Here is a 17,507-nt window from a genome sequence, read left to right as displayed (position 1 = left end):
CAGGCAGGCAGGGGCTGGTCGCCTGGGGTCTCATCAGGCGTAGCAGGATGTTGCTACGGAGTCAGTGGTGAAGGATTTTAAGCAGGGAAATAATGAAACCCGAGTTCTTTTTACAAGGGCACGTCGTGTTAGCTGCCGGCTGACAAACGGGCCACGGACGGGCTATGGTGGCTCGTGGAGGGGGGGGTAGTGGGGCACCACAGAGATGCCGTTGGCGGAAGGTCAGATGGAGGCGAGGGTGTGGGGCAGGCGGGGATCTGGGAGGCTGCAGGTTTGGGGCCGGAGGAGCTGGGGACATGCCATGTACTGAGACAGGGCGTCCCGGCACTCGGAGGTGGGGGTACAAAAGCTTCGTCGGAGAAATGCCAGGGGTGGTGTGCTTGACAGAGCGGGGTCTGGACATACATTGCGGCGGTGTTTGTCACCCCTGAACACTCGGCCACGCACAGAAGCCCTCGTGTGAGAAGTGCCATCATTTGTCTCAGCCGCAGTCATAAATACAAATGGGAACATGGGCACCGAAATCGAGGGACCCGACCGAGTGACAAACATTACAGCCTCTGGAGCCAGATTCCTAGGCTCAGATCCCCGTCCTATACCCAAATGGCCATGTGACCTTGGGGAACTGACTTGGCCCTCCCTGCCTCCAATTCTTCATCCGTAAATCGAGAATAATGGAGTAGCTCCCCCATCAGCTTTTAGGAGGGTGAAACAAGTTAATACATGCCCGAGCACTTGGAACAGTGCCCGGCACATGGTAAGTGGTCAAGGAGAGTTAAATATGGTTATTTTATTAAAAGGTCATCTTACGTGTGCCTAATTGTCTTAGATGATCAATAAAATAAAAGTACAACACCAAGGAATTCTCTTGGAGAGCACGAGGGCTCTCACAAGTAAGTCCGTTGACTCCCATCTGCAAAGCACCGATGAATTTTTTTTCACTGTGGATTTGATCTCTCCTCTGTCTCATCCCTATTTCCTGCCTCCCTGCCCAGAAAGCCCTGGTGTCCCTGACAGCTAACTCAGATCTCACCTTCTCTCCTTTCAGCCCTGCTGGCCCTGGAGCCCCAACTTTCCCCTAAAAGACAACAAGTCACAATTAGAGACTCCTCCGCTCCCCGCCCACCGCCCCCCCCAAGACTCCATGGTCCCAGCTTCCACCCAGAAAGAGAAGCCAGCTTGGAATTACAAATGCCATGACTGCAGGTAGCTAGGCAGTTACTTCTGTGATACAGAGGGAGCCCCCAGGGCAAGCAGCCTGGGCAGTGTAGGGATGGAGGGGGAAAGGAGGCTGCAGGCCTGGGACACCTGCTTCGGGGCCTCCTTCCTGGTCTCTGCCTTGAGTCTCCGAGCCAGAGGAGCCAGGGAGGCCACCGGGGTGGCAAAGATGGGCTGGACTGAGCCGGGCTAGTCACTCACCGGGAGGCCAGGCAAACCGAAGCCAGGGGGGCCCACATCTCCTTTGGCCCCTGTGGAGGGCCCAAGATGCTGGGCCCCTACAGCTAAGCTGCAGGACAAGCAGGAGTCCCCCTGGAGAAGGAAGAGAAAGAATTGGAAAGCTCCCAGCAGTTGGGGGGGAGGGGCGGGCAGCAAGGGGACCAGTGTTCCCTTACCTTCTCTCCTTTGGGGCCTTGGATGCCAGGGTCTCCCTACAGGGAGAAAAGGTTTATGGGCTGAGACTGGGCCTGTTGGGGCACCCCAAACTTCCTAGCCATATGTGAGGACAGCAATGTTACACACCACAAACCCTTCAAATACCCAGGGGTCCTATGGGGTCCAAGGTCAGCACCCAGAGCCAGGGCTCATCAACCCATGTAATAGCTGGGGGAAATCAGGCCAGGTTAAGCTACCCTACTAGAAAGTTCCTGTACCTACCCGATCACCTTTCCATCCAACAGCTCCCAGGCCCTCCTGAAAGAAAGTGTGGGTGAGGGAGTGGAGTGGGGTGGGGAGTCGAGCCAGGATGCTAACCCAGCCCTGCCCACTCCTTTCCTCCACCCCCAACCAACACCCAATCCCAGGAGGAAGGCACAGCCTCACTCACTATAAGGGCTGCCTCCACCCCAGCTTGCCCAAAAGGCATCTTGGGGCCTCCTCAAGAACCCTAGGAGGTAGCCATGGAGACCTGGGTGACCTTCTAGCCCAGCCCTAAACTCTATGGTTCAGCCCCCCTCCCATCTAGAGCCAGGACCCTCGGCCCACAATCTCTCTATGGCCGAGAGAAGTACCCGGTCCTTCTGTCGGGTACCCAACTCCTTTCCAGGATCACATTCCCAGGTCTTTTGTGGAGCCCCTCAGTGGCCACCCTGGGCACTCACCTTGGCTGGTGCAGGATCACCTGGCTCCCCCTTGGGTCCTGGCTTTCCAGGGAGCCCCACGAAGTTCTGGAAGCCTTCAGGCAGCGTTGGGCACACTTCACAGGGGTCACCCTACAGCAGAAGGGAGAGACCATGAGTGGACCAACAAGGGGTCTCCTAGAGAAGGTCCAGCACCCCTGATGCTCAGTGTCACCTTCAGAGAAGGGCTCCCACTCCCACCCCATCCTGGTGCAACCCGGCCTGGATCTCACCTTCTCTCCCTTCAGCCCCGGCACCCCTGGTTTCCCCTGTTGGAGAAGAAGCAGTGAACGTTAGTGGTTAGTGCCAGCCAGAGGGACTGGTATGCCAAGGGAGGGCCCCAGGACCTAGCCACCCTCTCCCTGGAGGCCTTGGTAGAGCAGCTCTGGGCATGGTGGGCGGCAGCCCCCCTCCCCCTCCAGACTGGGCTTACTTACAGGTTTCCCACCAGGACCTTCCTTTCCTGGTACCCCCGAGCTGCCCTGTGGTCAGAAGAAGGGTTAAGGGGGAGGCTCTTGGCCACAGCCTCAGACCATTCACCCCATCCCCATCAGTCCCTTCTCTGGATTGGCAGCACGATCTCAGCCAAATCTCCCATCTCCTCCTGGCCGGCTTGGTCAGCAAGCACCCCCCGCCTGCTGTCCGGCCTTCTCCACATCTAACCCAAGCCCTTCTGCTTGCAAAAGGGGACGAATATGAGGCCTCTGTGTACCCCTTCCCAGTGCAGTGGGTCGAGAGGAATCCGGGTGACCCCAGAGGAACCATAGCAGACAAGACAGTCAGACATTTCCAGGGCTTTCTGCTCATCAAGGCATAAGACCCTAAAATGAGCTTGGGCCCTCCAGGTGTGGCCTTTCTGGTCATGACTAGACTTAGGCTTACCTGTCCCCATGCCTGGAACCCAAGCCAGGGCTCCCATGTTGGCAAGCACTGGGATGGGGACACTCCCCAGTGAGGGGCCTGGCTGAGCTGAGCCAGCCTCCTCAGCTGAATGCCTGGCTCCTTCCCCCCATGCATACCTGCTGCCCTGGATCCCCTTCTCTCTCCGTCCACCATGCAGGGAATCCGCCCCCCCCAAGGGCCCACACTCCTGCCTGTGCTTACCTTGTCTCCCTTAGGACCTGGTGGGCCGCCTGGGTCCCCCTGAGGGTGGAAACAGCATCAGGTAGAGGCTTCCCAGGGGCCCCACATCACGGTGAGACCTACTGGAGTCCCTTCCCCCCAACAAGGACCCCCAGGACCGAGCCTTATCTCCCCAGCCCTGGCAGGCAAGAGAAGGGTCTCTGAGGAAAGAACAACAGGAGGGGCCAGGAGTACTCACCGGGGTCCCAGGAAGTCCTATCCCAGGGGGCCCAGGGAGGCCAGGGCGCCCAGGCTCTCCTGCCAGCCCCTCAGGCCCAACAAAGCCAGGGTCTCCCTGGCACAGACATAAGGTGGGTGTGAGAGAGCTGCCGCCTCAGCCCTACCCCCCACCCTCCATCCCACAGACACCCACAACTCACCTTCTGCCCTTTGGGCCCCATGACGCAGATCTCCCCTGGCCGGCCCTGTGGGGTCGTGGAAGGTAAAAGAAAAGCCTGAGGCCTGGCACCTCCCTGGGGCAGCAGCAAACTGCCCACCCTCAGTGCCCCTCCCCAAAGCCAGACTCCACCCCTGTGCCCCGAGGTCATCAGGTGTCACCATCAGGGCATTAGAGGCCAGGGGCTCTTAGGCTGGGAGCCAGGGGGCCTGGATTCAGATTCTTTTCTGTCCCCTCCTTGCTCTGCTTCCTGGGGCCCAGCCTCCCCCTCCCTGGGTTTCTGTTCTCCCATCTGAGCGAAGCTAGCAGGTTGGACTCTGCTGGTTAATTCCAGCATTGCACCGAGGACCACGGGGTTGTGGTGAGGAAGGGTCCCAAGCACCGTACATCGCGGCCTGGCCTTCCCGGCGAGCCCTTGACGCCTCCGTCCCCCTTCTCGCCTTTCTGGCCCTGGGGAAGGAAAAGGTAAAGGGACTGGGGTTGAAAGAAGGGGCTGGAAGAACCAAAGCAGCTCTATCGGGAGGTCAGACAACTGCTTTCTAGACCCCCAGTTTCTGCCTCCCCTGAGACTGAAAGGCTTCCGTCACTCCAGGAAGGTGGATAACAGAAGGAACCTCCGAGCCTGCCAGGCCTCTCTCAGGGAGTCGGTGGCATTTCCCTCTGGGTCTGGTGGGAATCTGGACCGGGCAGGGTGACTGGGAGGGACAGAGGGTCTTCCGTGGGGACGGGGACCTCCATCCTCCAAGAAGATTTTAGACATCTACTTCCTCAAGTCTGAAGAGCCCACAGACCTCCCTGGCACCTGCCCCTCCAAATCCAGGCCCATTACCTTCTGGCCTGTAGAGCCCGGAAGTCCTGAGGGTCCCTGAGATAAGGGTGGGGGGACACAACAGAAGGGGTGAGGAAAGGAGGGAGAGGCTGGGCCAGGACCCCACTGCCCTGCCCTAACCCCGGTCCCACACTCACCAAAGCTCCTGACTCCCCCTTCTCTCCCTTCAGGCCTTCTGCACACTGAGCAGGGAGAGAAGGTGTTGAGATGGTCCCAGGGTCACCTCATGGGCTGCCAAGGGCACAGCCCCTTCCCCAGGGGCTGACCCCATATTGGCCTGGAAGTAGGCCTTGCCTCCAGGTCTTACCTGAAGTGGGGCATCCGGGGAGATTCGGACACAGTCACTGCCCTAAGAGGAGGGAACGAGGGATCAGGGTGGGACCCTGTTTTGAGAAGGATAGGCTCAAGAGTCCCACAGTCCCACTGGTCATCTTCTAGGTACCCCTAAAAAATAGAGGCTGCCATTTACTAACTCCTAGGAAGACCCTACCCATCATCCCCCATGTGGGCCAGGCTGCAGGGGTTTGGCTGAGCGGATGGGATGGTTCACATGTCAGCCCCCCCCCCCCGGGGGGCACAGCTTGGCAGGGCCCTGCAGTGGGCCCAGCTGGGGCACTTACCCGGGCTCCCTTCTCTCCCTTGGGGCCTGATGGGCCAGGCAGGCCTCGCTCACCTTTCCCTCCCTGTGGACGAGATCAAAACGGGGGCTGGGACCAGGGGGAGCACATGGGAGACCTGAGGAAGGTCTCCCCAGTCTGTCTTCTTTACCCATCCCCTATGCATGGGTGTGTAAATGAGCACAGCCTGCCCCAACCCCCAACCATGCACACAGCATATGGATTCCATATGCATTCATCCATATGGCCCTCCCACCCCAAGAGGCTATATTTGGCAAATCTATAGTCTCACAAAAAGGGTACTTTCCCCACACCCCTATCAAAGCACGCGAGCTCACACGCAGCTCACCCAGGGGCACATGGACACGTGTGCACGGATACACACATGTGGGACGACAGAACCCATGTTGGTGAGTGTTAGGCTGCCTTAGTTCAAATCCTGCCTCACCACTTAGGGCAAGTCATGTCACCTCTCTGAGACTTAGTGTCTTCATCAATAAAATGGGACCTCAGGGGGGTGTGGCGAGGAAGAGATGGGACATGAAGGCAGCCCCAGGAGCTGTGTTACATACTCTCGGGCGTGCACAAGTACACAGTCCCACATTTACACGCGTGCCGCCCGCCCCGTCACTCACAGGCTCGGTGGTCCTGTCGGGCCCACCGGGACAAGGGCTCATGCCCCCCACCCCAGGGGGCCACACACATGTGAACATGTGTCCCAGGAGGCACACAGCCAGACCCCCACACAATCACTCCGACACCCCCCATCCCACACGGTGGGCACAGCTGGCTCTCGGGTTTTTCTGAAATAAAATGAGAGTATCCGGCCTGCAGGATGCTTGAGGGGCGGGAAGGTGATAGATGTGCAACAGGAGGCCCAAAGCCCAATGCACAGGACTCAGAAAAGGGGCGCTCTTAACACCCTTCGACACACACAACCCCCGACTGTCTCCAACACACACCCCTAGTCACCCCCCACACATACAGAGCTGGGTAGCCCTGATAGAAACACACAGCCATGGGGCTACATGCTGTGGGACAGGCTGGGACTGCCAAAGAGGGAAAGACTGTCCTGTTCTCCATCTTGGACTCACCTTGGGTCCAGAGGGACCAATTGTGACCTGGGAGGCAAAGAGAGCATTATATCTCAGAGATGGAGAAAAAAACAAGGGCACAGAGAAGGCAAGCAATTAAGCCAGGGCCACACAGCATGGTGGCAAGACCAACAGCCTGAATCCAAGACCCCCAGCGGACCAACAGCTCTGCCTCCAAGGCCACCCAGCATGCTGACTTCATATCCTGAGGCTGTCAGACTTGCAGAGGGGTCTAACCTATCTTCTCTGAACTGCCTGGCTTTAGCTAGCTCCACCCACTGGTTGTTAGGATTACAGGGCTGCTCAGTTGCCATGGTAACTCCTGCATAACTGGGGACCATCAGCTTTACCAGATTTGGTGGGGGGCTAGATGGAAAGAGGGCCAGGCAGCAGAGGGGGTACTTCCTGTGTCCCCCAAGGTCAGGGGGCTTGGAGCTGAGGGCACCCGGGGTTGTGCCCTTTATGAACTAACATGGCATGTCAGTTCAGAAAGTCAGGCTATGGGAAAGTAGTGACTTCCGCTGCCCACGGAAGAGGCACATTTGGGTACTAGCTGTGCTCACACCGAGCCCTCTCCCTTGTCCTTCTGGACCCCTAAAGGGAGGCCAGACCGGAGCCAGCTAGCTAGAGAGGCATAGGAGGGGAAGTCCTGAGCCAACATGGGTTTGGGGACCAGTGCTGGGCTGTGTTACCCTGAGTCAGCCTTCCCCTTCTCAAGGCCTCCAAGGTAACATGGGAAGCTTTCAAACAGAGCAGCCCCGAGTCCTTGTGGGTAGTGAAAAGCTGGGATCAGCAACCAAGGTTCTGGTCCCACCAGCCACCACCCTGTCCCCATTCCACCCTGGATTGCAATACATTGCCCGGATCACAAGGCGTGAGGCTTCCTTCCATGCAGCCCGTGGTGGGGATAGGGTGGGAGTCAAGCCCAGCTCTGGGGGATGTGCAGGGAGGGAGTGTGATAAGAACACAAAGGCCCACTTGTCCTTAACCAGGAAGCCAACTAGCCCACTCCCCGCCCCCGTCCACCCCACCCTGCACACCCTCTATTCACTCACATTGCTTTCCTGGGCACCATGGATACAGGGTGGGCACTGCAAGGGAAGAATGGGCCAGGAGGTCAGTTCTGAGAGCCTGGGACCAGCCCTCCCCACCCCATTCCCCCTGCACACACACAGCAAGCACACAGAACGTCATGTGTGTCCTGAGTGAAGTCCAAGGGAGCAGGAAGATAAGAATCCTACCAAACAAGCCTCATCCCTCAACTCCCAGCAACCCAGTGCCAACCCATTCCTCACGTGAGGAAACTGAAGCCCAGAGAGGCAGAGCAGTGGGATCTGGGTCACACAGCATGTGGGGGCAGAGTGAGGCCCAGGATCTGCGGTCCCACAGCCAAGGCCTGGATTCTTCCCATGATGCCCGTAGCCATTTGCTGCCAACTCAGCAGGAGTATCCAGGACTAACACCTCCCCACCCACCCACCCAAGGAGAGGCAGCAGGCAGACCGGGCCCAGCGTTGAGCCCTGGAGGAATGCTGGGAGCTGCGTAGTCATCCCAAACCCCTGTGCGCGGGCTCTGTTGCCACAAAGCCTGTCCAAAGGGTCCATGTTGGCATCCCTCAACCAAGCTCTTTTTGCCAGTCTAGATGGGAGGCTTACCTTGTCGGCTGCTGTCTCCTGACGCGCCTGGGAAGAGGGAGGGCACGGTAATGGGCAGGAAGCAGAGGCTTCGAAGCCCTGCTTCCAATACTCCTACCCAAGAACCATCAGAAGCGGGTGCCCTACGCCGTGCCAGGTACTGTCTGTCTTGCCCCCATTCATCCCTCCTTCTCAGAGCTGGCACCTTTACCTCCTAAGCTCTGTCCAGGAGTGGGGCGGGGGGAAGAGTGTGGGAGAACAGTGCCTTACTCAAGGGGTCTACAGAGGGCACAGAAAGCAGACCGAGGACACCGTGAACTCCACCCCCTGTCCCCCCCCACCCCCCGCCATCTCTACCTTTGTTTCCCTCTCTGCCTTCTGGCTGATGCTTCCTGTCAGCTGGGCATCCACCTGGGCAGACGGAATAAAAAAGGAACTCTTGAAGAGGGGGCAGTGCAGGGGCCCACGCTGGAAAGGGGGACCCAGTTAGGGGCATGGGCTCAGGTACCCCCTCAGCTGGCACCTCCCAAGGCATTGAAAGCCTGCTCAGGCCCCTGGCACTCCCCCAGGCCTCCCTCCTTTCCCCCCACCCACGTGATGTCGGAGAAAACAAGACCATGAATCAATGGGATCCTGTGTTCCTGCAGCCAAAGATTGGGCATGATGCCCAGCGGGCAGGGAGGCTGCCCATCCTGGGGGTGGGGCAAAGGGAGGAACTGGGCTTCCCTGTCACCCTAAAGAACCTGAGAGTGGGTAGGGCAGCTGGCCATGGTGCTGGGTGTAGGACCAGCCTATGGGTAGGTTAGTACGGGTTGGTACGGGCTGGGCCCAGGAGAGCGAGCAAGCCCGGAGGGAACCAGTGTGGCCTGGCCTCTGACCCCAGGTACCCCTGTCCCGGACTGCCTTTGAGTGCAAACCTGGCCCTGACCTGACCAAAGGAGTCTGGCGTGACATCAGTGAGGGGGTGGGTAGTGCCAGAGCGAGATGGGCATGTCTCTCAATGCCAACAGGCAGGTAGACACACCCAGTGGGTTCTCGCCTCTCTGAATCCTATAGTGGTGGTCCATAGACAGGTGGAGCTTCCAGTGCCCTCCCTACCCCAGGCACAACTGACCCTGGTGGGAGACCTCAGTCCCACTTGTACCTACCTGTGCTCATGTCTACCTGCCCTGCCCACCCACCTTGCTGTTTTGAGGCTCCTCCAGGCAGAAGCAGCGGGTGTAGACCTTGCCTTCAGTCTGTGGATTGATCTCGATGAGCTCATTGCTCTGGGTGTCCCGGCGGGCCTTGGAGGTCTCTGGGGGACACTGTCCGGAGTGGGGGAAGGCCTGGGGTCAGTACAGAAGGCAGACCCCCCCCCACCCAATCATCCTAAGATCTCAGTGCATCCCCATCCTGGCCACCCACCTCCGCACACTATGCCCCTGGGAAGTGTCCCAAACCTTCCCAGCTGGGCCGGAGCTGGGCCACTCACCCCTCCTGGTAAGATCTCACAGCATCCCTCCTCCAACACAAGCTCGGCGTCACAGTAGATATGTGCCTGCTGAAGGTCAAACTGCAGGGGGTACGATACACAAGTCAGTTTCCCACTTCATTTGATCAAACAGCTCAGTGTCCTGGCTGCCCGGGAGGCCCCGAGATGGCTCCGCCCCAGGATCTGCCCTCAGAGGGTTTCCAGTCTCACCTGGGGAGACCATCAGGAGTACAGCTGTCACCAAAAGCGAAACAGAGCTGCGCATGCAGGAAAGAGAGGAGGGAGAAAAGTTCACTTTGGCCCAGAGGAACAGGGGCAGAGGAGGTTCCATTTCAGCTGGGCCTTGAAGGACCAGTAGATACTCTGCAGATGGGTGTGCATTCCAGGTGGAGGTGACAGCATAGTCAAAGGTGAGCAGGCGGGAAAGTAGCAGGTGAGTAGACGACTAGGAAGGAATTGACCGGAGTAAGCCGTACAGAGAGATGTAAAGGAAGAAGATACCATAGACATTTCTAGGGACCAGATCATGAAGGGCCTAGAATGCCAGGTTGATATGCATATGCTGCATCTGGAGGGCAGTGGGGAACCCCAAGAGGAGTCTGAGCAAGGGAAGGACCTGGTCAGAGACAGATTCCAGGGAGCGCACTCAGAGTCTCGGAACGTGGGAGCACAGGCAGCACCCCACCCAGCACTCACCGAGACGGGTTTCCCCTGCTCAGCATCCAAGCCCAGAAAGACGTGGCCCACGGGCTGCAGGGGTCGCCGGGGCCCCAGAGGCTGAGAGGAGGCTGAGGTGCAGTCCACATGCACGGAGGCCACGCGTTCAGCCACACTCAGCCCCAGCTTGTGCCAGCGCAGGTCAAAGAGCTGGGGCACTGGGAAGATGCAGGACACAAAGTCGCCATCTTGGCCCCGGGCCCGGAGCTCCAGGCTCCGCTCTCGGCTGTTGACTTCCAGGGAAATCTGTGTGGCATTGGGGAAGGAACGAGACAGAGAATCAGAGCCCCACAAGCTCAGTGTGGCAAAGCTCTCAAGCTCATTTCACAGGAGGAGGGACTGAAGCCCAGAAAGAGACGGAAGCTGGTAGGGCCACAGAGCAGTCCACCCTGAAGGAAGGGGATAGGAGCTGCCAGGGGTGGGGTAGCCTCGAGGGTGGGCGCCGGGGATGGGGCAGAGAGGCCCCAGAATTTACAGGCTGGGACAGAGGTTGTGCTGGACTGGTACTGCTTGATGCCTCAAGGGCCACAGGGGGCGGGGGAGGGGGGTCCAGCTCACCTGTGGGTACCCATCTCCGTCGGTCACTTGAAATAGATACCACGTGCTCTGATGGGTGTGTTTCTTCAACAAGAGTGTCAGCACCAGGACAAACTCATCGGGGAGGCCCCGAGGGAATACTTGTCTGGGGGCAGAGCAGGGAGGGGACCCTGAGGCTCAGGTGAGAGACCACCTGCTGCCCACCCTGGGCCCTCAGGACTGCCGAACCCACGCAGGACTCACACAGGCCCACACCTTCAAACCGACACATACATATGCATGTCCATCCACTCTATCGACATTGATCGAGAGCCTACTATGTGCCAGGTGGGTCCGGCTGCTGGGGGCAGCAGTGGTGAAAACACAGAGAAGGTTCCCGCCCTCGTGGAGCCTTCAAGTCTAATGGGGGAGTGGTAGGACCCTAAACAAAGGTAGGACCCTAAACAAAGCATCCCCAGGATGACTATGTCACTATTTCAAGATAATTGTGGTTAAGTTCTTCTGAGGAATCCAGGATAACCAGGACTTGGGTGGGAGAAGAGGTGCTGGCAAAAGATAAAAAGCATTCAGCGTGACTGGAGCCGCAAGTAAGAGGAACATTTTGGAAGGTGAGGGTGGAGAGGGAAGCAGGGGCCAGGCCCCCCGGGACTGTGGGAGTTTGAACTTCACCCACAGGCACACGTGGGTGTGTGCATGCATGCGCGCGCACACACACACACACAGGCACACATACCCACATACACATACCCACACACACATACATGCACACACACGACTCTTGCCAGGTTCCCACCCCCATCCTGGGGTCTCCACAGTGTCTGTAGGATATAGACCTGTCCCCCGACTGCTAGCCAGAGGTAGGGGAGGGACAGAGGGTGTGTGTGCCACGCATCTCCTCTGTGTCTACCCTGCAAGCCCCACGGGCGGAAACCAGGTTGACTCCCGGCAACAGGTGGGATAAAATGACCCACGGGTGCCCCTGAGTTTAGGCCCCACGTCCAGAGTTGCTGGGGAGTATTAATGCCCAGTTCACACTGGGGCCTTTACCGCACTGGCTGGGTGAGCGGGGCTGCCCCCAGTCGAAGGATGAGAGGCCCCTTGGGGTTGCGGATCTTCTTAATGGCAGATGTTTTCATGAGGTTGAGTCGATGGATGAGGTTAAAGCCTTTGGGGGAGACACCAGATGAAGAGCTCAGCTGGGCAGGTGAGGAGGGGGTAATAGCCACTCTAGGAAGATGGGAGAGAGGGGACAGCAGAATGAGATGGGCACTCACCGGTCACATTGGTCGATAAATGGCTTCTGTGTTCCAACCTGAGTCCTTCCTCTTGTAAAGGTGGGCATTGCTCGCCTGGAAGAGAATTGGCAGTGGGCCAGTCAGTGGACTCTGGCTGAAGAGTCCAGGCTCTTGGGGAACCTGGAGAGAAGCAAGTTTTTGTACCCCATTCTGGACCTTTAACCGGGCCCAGCCTTGGGGCTGCTTTTACCTCTTGCCTTCTGACCCTGGCTGCCCTGGGAGCCAGGAGGACCCCCAGTATACAGAAGGGAAGACAGAGGCCCAGAGACTGAGGCTGGGCCCAAGGCCATGAAGTGAGTTCACAACAGAGCAGGACCAGAACTCCTGGAATCCAAATTCCCCCAAGATACCAAGTCAGGCGGCAGGTGAGCAAGAGAAAGAGCAAAAGAAACTCTGGGCAGCCCTAGAACTCAGATGGGGTAGAGAGCGGGATATATACCGGTGCTCCCTCCTGCACATACACCCTAGCAGGGGGCAGGGGGCACCTCGGGGTAAAGAAAGTCACATTATGCACGCTTGTGTTATATGCAAGCACCTGAGCATGTCTGCACACGTGTGAGTTACAGATGCCCATGCCACTGGGAATGCCACGTGCAGCTGGTACACGTGTTCTCTGCCGTGGGAGGGGTTTACTTCCTACATCTAAAGCAGAAAAGCAGACCAGACACAAGTCCGAGCCAACAGAATGACTTTTCACCTGAATAACTACCTTATGAAACAAACAGTAAGAAGAGACTGAGGACCTGAAGGGACCACAAGCTCAAGGGAACCACCAGGACCTTGGGGCTCCAGACAGGGTATATTAAGTGGGTGAAGGCTCCTAGAGAAGGATAGCTTAATTATGGTCTCCAAAACCCTGAAGGGACAGACAGGCAGCTGTGGGCTTGCCTCCTCTTAGGGTTGACTGAGCAAAATGTCAGGAAAGATGCTACAACAGGAGATAAAGGCCAGACTCACAAAGGCCTTCCCATCGCTGCAGGTGGGATAGCTGGGACAGGACAATGGATACAGCTCCTAGAAGCTGGGCATTGGACTCTCTGACTGCCTAGCTGGAAGAAGGAATCCTGGATCCCTAAGCCCAGTCACCCCACTGAAGTCTCCCTCCCCCAGGTCTGGCCAGAATGACTATCACTGTCTTCGGCATCAGCAGCAGCAGTGGGTGACTCACCCCTTGGCAATGGGCCCAGATTCCTTACAGATGTTGAAATTCTCTGCCCCAGCCCCCAGGGGACCTGGTGAGGGAGAGAGCAAGGCACACGCACATACATGCAGAAACACATATATACACACACAACCTTCAGGCAGTCACATGCACCCTGGCTGCACACCCCTCTCACATCTGCACCTTGCTTTTTCTGCCCCCCTCGGCTCGATTTGGGTTCTAGGAGTTCTATTCCTGCTCAGCTGGGCAGCTAAGCTACGAAGCCCAGAGGGCACCCATCAGGGCAGGGCAAGTTGCCCGGTCAACTTCCTCTGGCTTTGGGCGCTGGAAAGCTGCACCCTCTGTCCCATCCAGCGTCTGGGCCTTGAGGCGGGCCCTTTATCCGGGATCCAGGGCCAGCTGTGGAGGAGGAGGAGCACGTGGGCTGGAGGATGGATTCTCCACCATGGAAAGGATTGGAAGGGCTTGGGCCTCTTTCAAGATGCAGTTTCCTTCTTCAGGGACAGACCTCACCGGCCCCGGCCAGCACTGTGTGCACAGGATGGGTTCATATGCCGGGGGTGGGGGTGGGGGGAGGCTTGTTCGCTCACACACAGAGACACAGGAATAGGCGCAGAGACACTCTGTGATGCAGAAAGGCTCCGGGACAGACAGACATGCAGACAGAAGCACACAGACACTCTGGCTCACACTGTACCAACACCCCAGGCCACGCTGAGCCCACCCTCCGACTCTCCATAAATGCCCGCGTGACCCAGGCACATGGTCACACCTGTACCTCGGACCCCAGCATCTCAGGGAGCCCGTCACAGGCCGATGGCACCCCGATCCTCATGTGGCACCTCACCTGTATCTGCCCCCCGGCTGCACACGGCCCAGAGACTGAGCAGCCACAGGCCAGGAACCCAAGATGCCCACATCCTGGTCCAGAGAGGTCAGCCCCAGCACCTGAAAACCACAGAGACCGGGAAGGTGGCTTCCTGAGCTCACACGGCATGATACATGGGCAAGTAGCAGCCGGCCCCTGGGGCCCAGGCCCTAGTACTGGGGTGACAGGAGGGCTGGCCAGGCATCAATCCCTCTCAGAGGCCCGACCACAGGCCTTGGGCTAGGATTTGGGCCAGGGTGATATTCAAAATATTTAACCACCGGTATGGCATGGACACCAACCCGCCAGAGCAGAATGCTGGCTGGAGCATTCCGGGTCCAGGCAGCATTGGATGGCGCCAGTGGATAGTTGCTGGGTTAAGGAGAGATCTAGAGGGTCCTAGAAGGCCAGGTGAATTGGGATAGTCAGGGGACTTGAGACAGAGACTATTTACCAAGACACTTAGAAGTATCTCGATATTTTATCAACCTGTGTAGCACTGTATTGCTATATACTAGCCTGGTACCTGGCCAGCTGCACCCAGCTCAGCCAGGCAGTCCTGCCAGGCGCCCACAAGGTCAGGGGCTGAGTCTCGTGGCAGGCATCACAGAGTTGTGTGCGGGCCAAGGAAGTTTCCCCCATGGGTACAGTGGGTGGGAGAGCAGGTCACCGGGCTCAGGACCTCGTTGCCAACCTCTCCCTCTGATGGATGCTCGTCTTTTAGTTTTATTAAACCCTGATGGATGGGCCCAGATAAATCAATGCAGGCTCAGCAAGCGGCCAGCAGACCCATACATCATCCGGCCTCCCCTGAGACCGGCAGCTCGCACGTGCACACACAGAGTCATTCATGTGTCAGCATGACACACGCAGACACACGGGCACATATCCACACAGACACATTTGTGCCAGTGCGTGCATACACACCTACCTGCACACAGACTCGCTCACAGAGACACATGTTCACCGATCTACCCAGACATACCAGTTTGCACATACACACGTGCACATAGCCAGCCTATGACTTCCCCTCCAGTAGGCCCTCCTGTCGGGAAGTTCTTATGCAAGTCTGACCTCATTCCCCCCAGCTGTTACGGAATTCTATTTCCCTTCCTTCGGTCCTGAATAGGGAGTGAGTGCAGGAAGGACCCCTCACCTCAATATAGTTGGAGATAGAACCCTGATCCCCTTCTTCCCGGGGCAGAACTGTTCCTCCACCCCACTCACCCTCCTTCCTAGTGGTGGGCACATCCCATCACTCAAAACCCTATCCTGGCCTCCCCATCCTGCCAGCGGAAGGGCTGCCAACTGTGGGAGGCAATGTGAACGCATGTGGAGGCGGGAATATCGGTGTGCTTGTCCTCTTCCTGCTCCTCATCTCCAGCCTCCACTCCCCAGGCCCCAGCCAGAGCAGGGGCTGCAGGGATAGCAGAGAAGCTTCCAACGATGTGATCCCATCCTAATACAAAGGCGCAGATTTGGGGGCAGGGAGAGCAGAACCGGGATGGAGTTTAGAGCTCTCCTATAGAGAAGGCGACTGAGGTCCAGAGGCGGGACGCCACTTGGCCCAAGTCACACAGCAAGGTGGAGGCAGAAGAGGCGCTTCAGCGCAGAGCCCCGAGGCAGCCCACTCCACCCCCCGACACACACACACTTACCGTGGCTGGGGATCCCCCACCTCACTAATCCAGGCAGCCCAGGGCAGCCAGTCAGCCAGGGGGAGGGGGGCCTGGGTTCCTCAGGCCCGCGGGGAGGTCCTCGGTCACTTCCGACGGCCCGAAACCCCGGCTTCCCAGGTCGCTGGCTCCGGGGGCTGAACACTGCCCCGCGAGCGAGCGCGCGCCTGTCTGCCGGGGACCGCCGGCCACTCCGGGTGGGGGAAGAGGGGCGGTTCCAGGGGGCTGGGGACGTGCCAGGGCGGCTAATGGAACACAGCTGGACCCGCCCGCCGAGCGGGAGGCGGGAGGCGGGAGGCGGGAGGGAGGGCCGGGAGGGGGCTCCGGCGGTGGCAGAGGCGGCTGGCGGGACGCACGGCCCCGCTCCCGGCCTGGCCCCGCGCCCGCGCCCGCCCCGCCCGCTTCCCCGCCAGGTGAGCTCTGCAGCGAGGGGCGGGTCCCTGCGTGCCCGGAGCGGCCCTGCGAGGGGGCTCGGCCGGCCCTTTAAGGGCCCGGCCGGCCGGAGCGTGAAGGGCCTCCCCGGTGCCACCCCCTTCCCCTCTCCTGGCTGGGCCTCCAGAAGCCTGGGGAGGGCGGGCGGGGGGTTGCAGACCCTCCTCCCCAGTTTCGTGGCAGCGGTGACGTGGCTACTGCCCAGGCCTCCTCGGTCAGCTTTTTCCAGTTTCTCAGCCTCACTTTCCCAGTTAGTCTGTTCCTGGGTCTGGAGAGGGTGCGGGTGGGGGTCCTCCGGGGGGGTGGGGGGCTGCATTAACCTGTTCTGCTCTAGCCTCAGGCCCCCGAGAAGTGGAGCCCAGCAGGTTCCCTTCTTCTTCCTGACTCCATGGGGTTAGAGGGGCTCCAGTCCCTGTCCTCGGCTCTAGCTTTGTGGCTTGGAACTTACTACTTAACTCGGACTCCCTTTTTCATCTGTATGATGGGATAATGATCTCTATACCTCACAGGGTTGTTGTGAGCAGGAAAGGAGTGGAAGTCTATCAAAGGGCTTATACAGGGTCTGCCACAAAAGAGGAGCTCCATATGGGGCGCCTGGCTGGCTCCAGCGGTGGAGCATGGGACTCTTGATCTCGGAATCAAGAGTTTGAGCCCCGCCTTGGGGGTAGAGTTTACTTCAAAAAATAAACATGCAAGAATAGCTATAAAACCCCCCCGAAAAGAAGAGCTGTAAGAGACTAGGATTGTCAAGTAATAAAAATGATATTTTTTTTAAAAAGGAGCTCAAAAAAAATTCATTGTTATTATCATTTTTACCATGAACACTGGCAGGAGGTGGGGGGGGGGGCTGGGATTCAAGCATATACACCATTGATGGGACTTCTGAGCAAAAAGGAGCAGGTACGGTGTCCAGTTCTATCCAGAGGCAGGGGGTGATCAAGGTGACCCTCCCAAGGGTATCCCGCCCAAGGCAGCAAACAAATTTCTGGGCAGCAAGGCCAAGGAACTACAGAGAATTGGGTTCAGGAGGCCTATGAATGGGAGGAATGGATGTGTGGTGAAGAGGGAGCAACTGGGGCCCCCTGATGAAGGGAGACTTCCTGTAGAAATAACATGGTTGTACTGTAGCCCTGTGGCCCCATCTAACCCGGGAGAGCGGGGAGCAGGCCTGGGATTTCCCGCCTTAAGAGCCAGAGGCGCTGAGTCAGCGGAAACCCCAACCAAGGCCACAGGGGAGCCCCACTGTGGTCCCGGCCCCCCGCCGGGAGCCGTCCCAGATGTGGCTACGACAGTGGTGGGGCCTGGGAAGCGCTGAGC

General features: G+C 58.5%; 1 protein-coding gene across 20 annotated transcripts in view; it reads right to left on the bottom strand.

Annotated features, from left to right (window-relative positions):
* The window catches only part of COL16A1 (collagen type XVI alpha 1 chain), a 50,292-nt gene extending 34,314 nt beyond the window's left edge, over window positions 1-15,978 (bottom strand). For 7 of the 20 annotated variants that reach the window (XM_064589577.1, XM_064589580.1, XM_064589586.1 and 4 more), the window contains exons 1-27: window positions 15,741-15,976; window positions 14,062-14,162; window positions 12,032-12,106; window positions 11,805-11,922; window positions 10,779-10,902; window positions 10,200-10,466; window positions 9,504-9,584; window positions 9,211-9,336; window positions 8,387-8,440; window positions 8,051-8,077; window positions 7,451-7,486; window positions 6,396-6,422; window positions 5,305-5,367; window positions 4,992-5,033; window positions 4,822-4,866; window positions 4,685-4,720; window positions 4,243-4,305; window positions 3,839-3,883; window positions 3,658-3,753; window positions 3,441-3,479; window positions 2,774-2,818; window positions 2,570-2,605; window positions 2,319-2,429; window positions 1,876-1,911; window positions 1,614-1,649; window positions 1,420-1,530; window positions 1,034-1,078 (exon numbers count right to left, since the gene is read on the bottom strand). In XM_064589577.1, the coding sequence (XP_064445647.1) occupies window positions 1,034-1,078; window positions 1,420-1,530; window positions 1,614-1,649; window positions 1,876-1,911; window positions 2,319-2,429; window positions 2,570-2,605; window positions 2,774-2,818; window positions 3,441-3,479; window positions 3,658-3,753; window positions 3,839-3,883; window positions 4,243-4,305; window positions 4,685-4,720; window positions 4,822-4,866; window positions 4,992-5,033; window positions 5,305-5,367; window positions 6,396-6,422; window positions 7,451-7,486; window positions 8,051-8,077; window positions 8,387-8,440; window positions 9,211-9,336; window positions 9,504-9,584; window positions 10,200-10,466; window positions 10,779-10,902; window positions 11,805-11,922; window positions 12,032-12,106; window positions 14,062-14,134 (1,857 nt within the window). In that variant the 5' untranslated portion in view covers window positions 14,135-14,162; window positions 15,741-15,976. Of the gene's footprint in view, window positions 1-1,033; window positions 1,079-1,419; window positions 1,531-1,613; window positions 1,650-1,875; window positions 1,912-2,318; window positions 2,430-2,569; window positions 2,606-2,773; window positions 2,819-3,440; window positions 3,480-3,657; window positions 3,754-3,838; window positions 3,884-4,242; window positions 4,306-4,684; window positions 4,721-4,821; window positions 4,867-4,991; window positions 5,034-5,304; window positions 5,368-6,395; window positions 6,423-7,450; window positions 7,487-8,050; window positions 8,078-8,386; window positions 8,441-9,210; window positions 9,337-9,503; window positions 9,585-10,199; window positions 10,467-10,778; window positions 10,903-11,804; window positions 11,985-12,031; window positions 12,107-14,061; window positions 14,163-15,740 lie in introns of those variants that run through there. The other 13 variants (XM_064589589.1, XM_064589585.1, XM_064589582.1 and 10 more) reach the window with 7 other exon arrangements.
* Between the last annotated feature and the right edge of the window lie 1,529 nt (window positions 15,979-17,507).

This window comes from Mirounga angustirostris, unplaced genomic scaffold (assembly GCF_029215605.1).
Source record: "Mirounga angustirostris isolate CCGP_5_RB_7025 unplaced genomic scaffold, mMirAng1.0.hap1 SCAF_4, whole genome shotgun sequence".
NCBI lineage: Eukaryota > Metazoa > Chordata > Mammalia > Carnivora > Phocidae > Mirounga > Mirounga angustirostris.
This window is presented reverse-complemented; position numbering and strand designations above follow the sequence as displayed.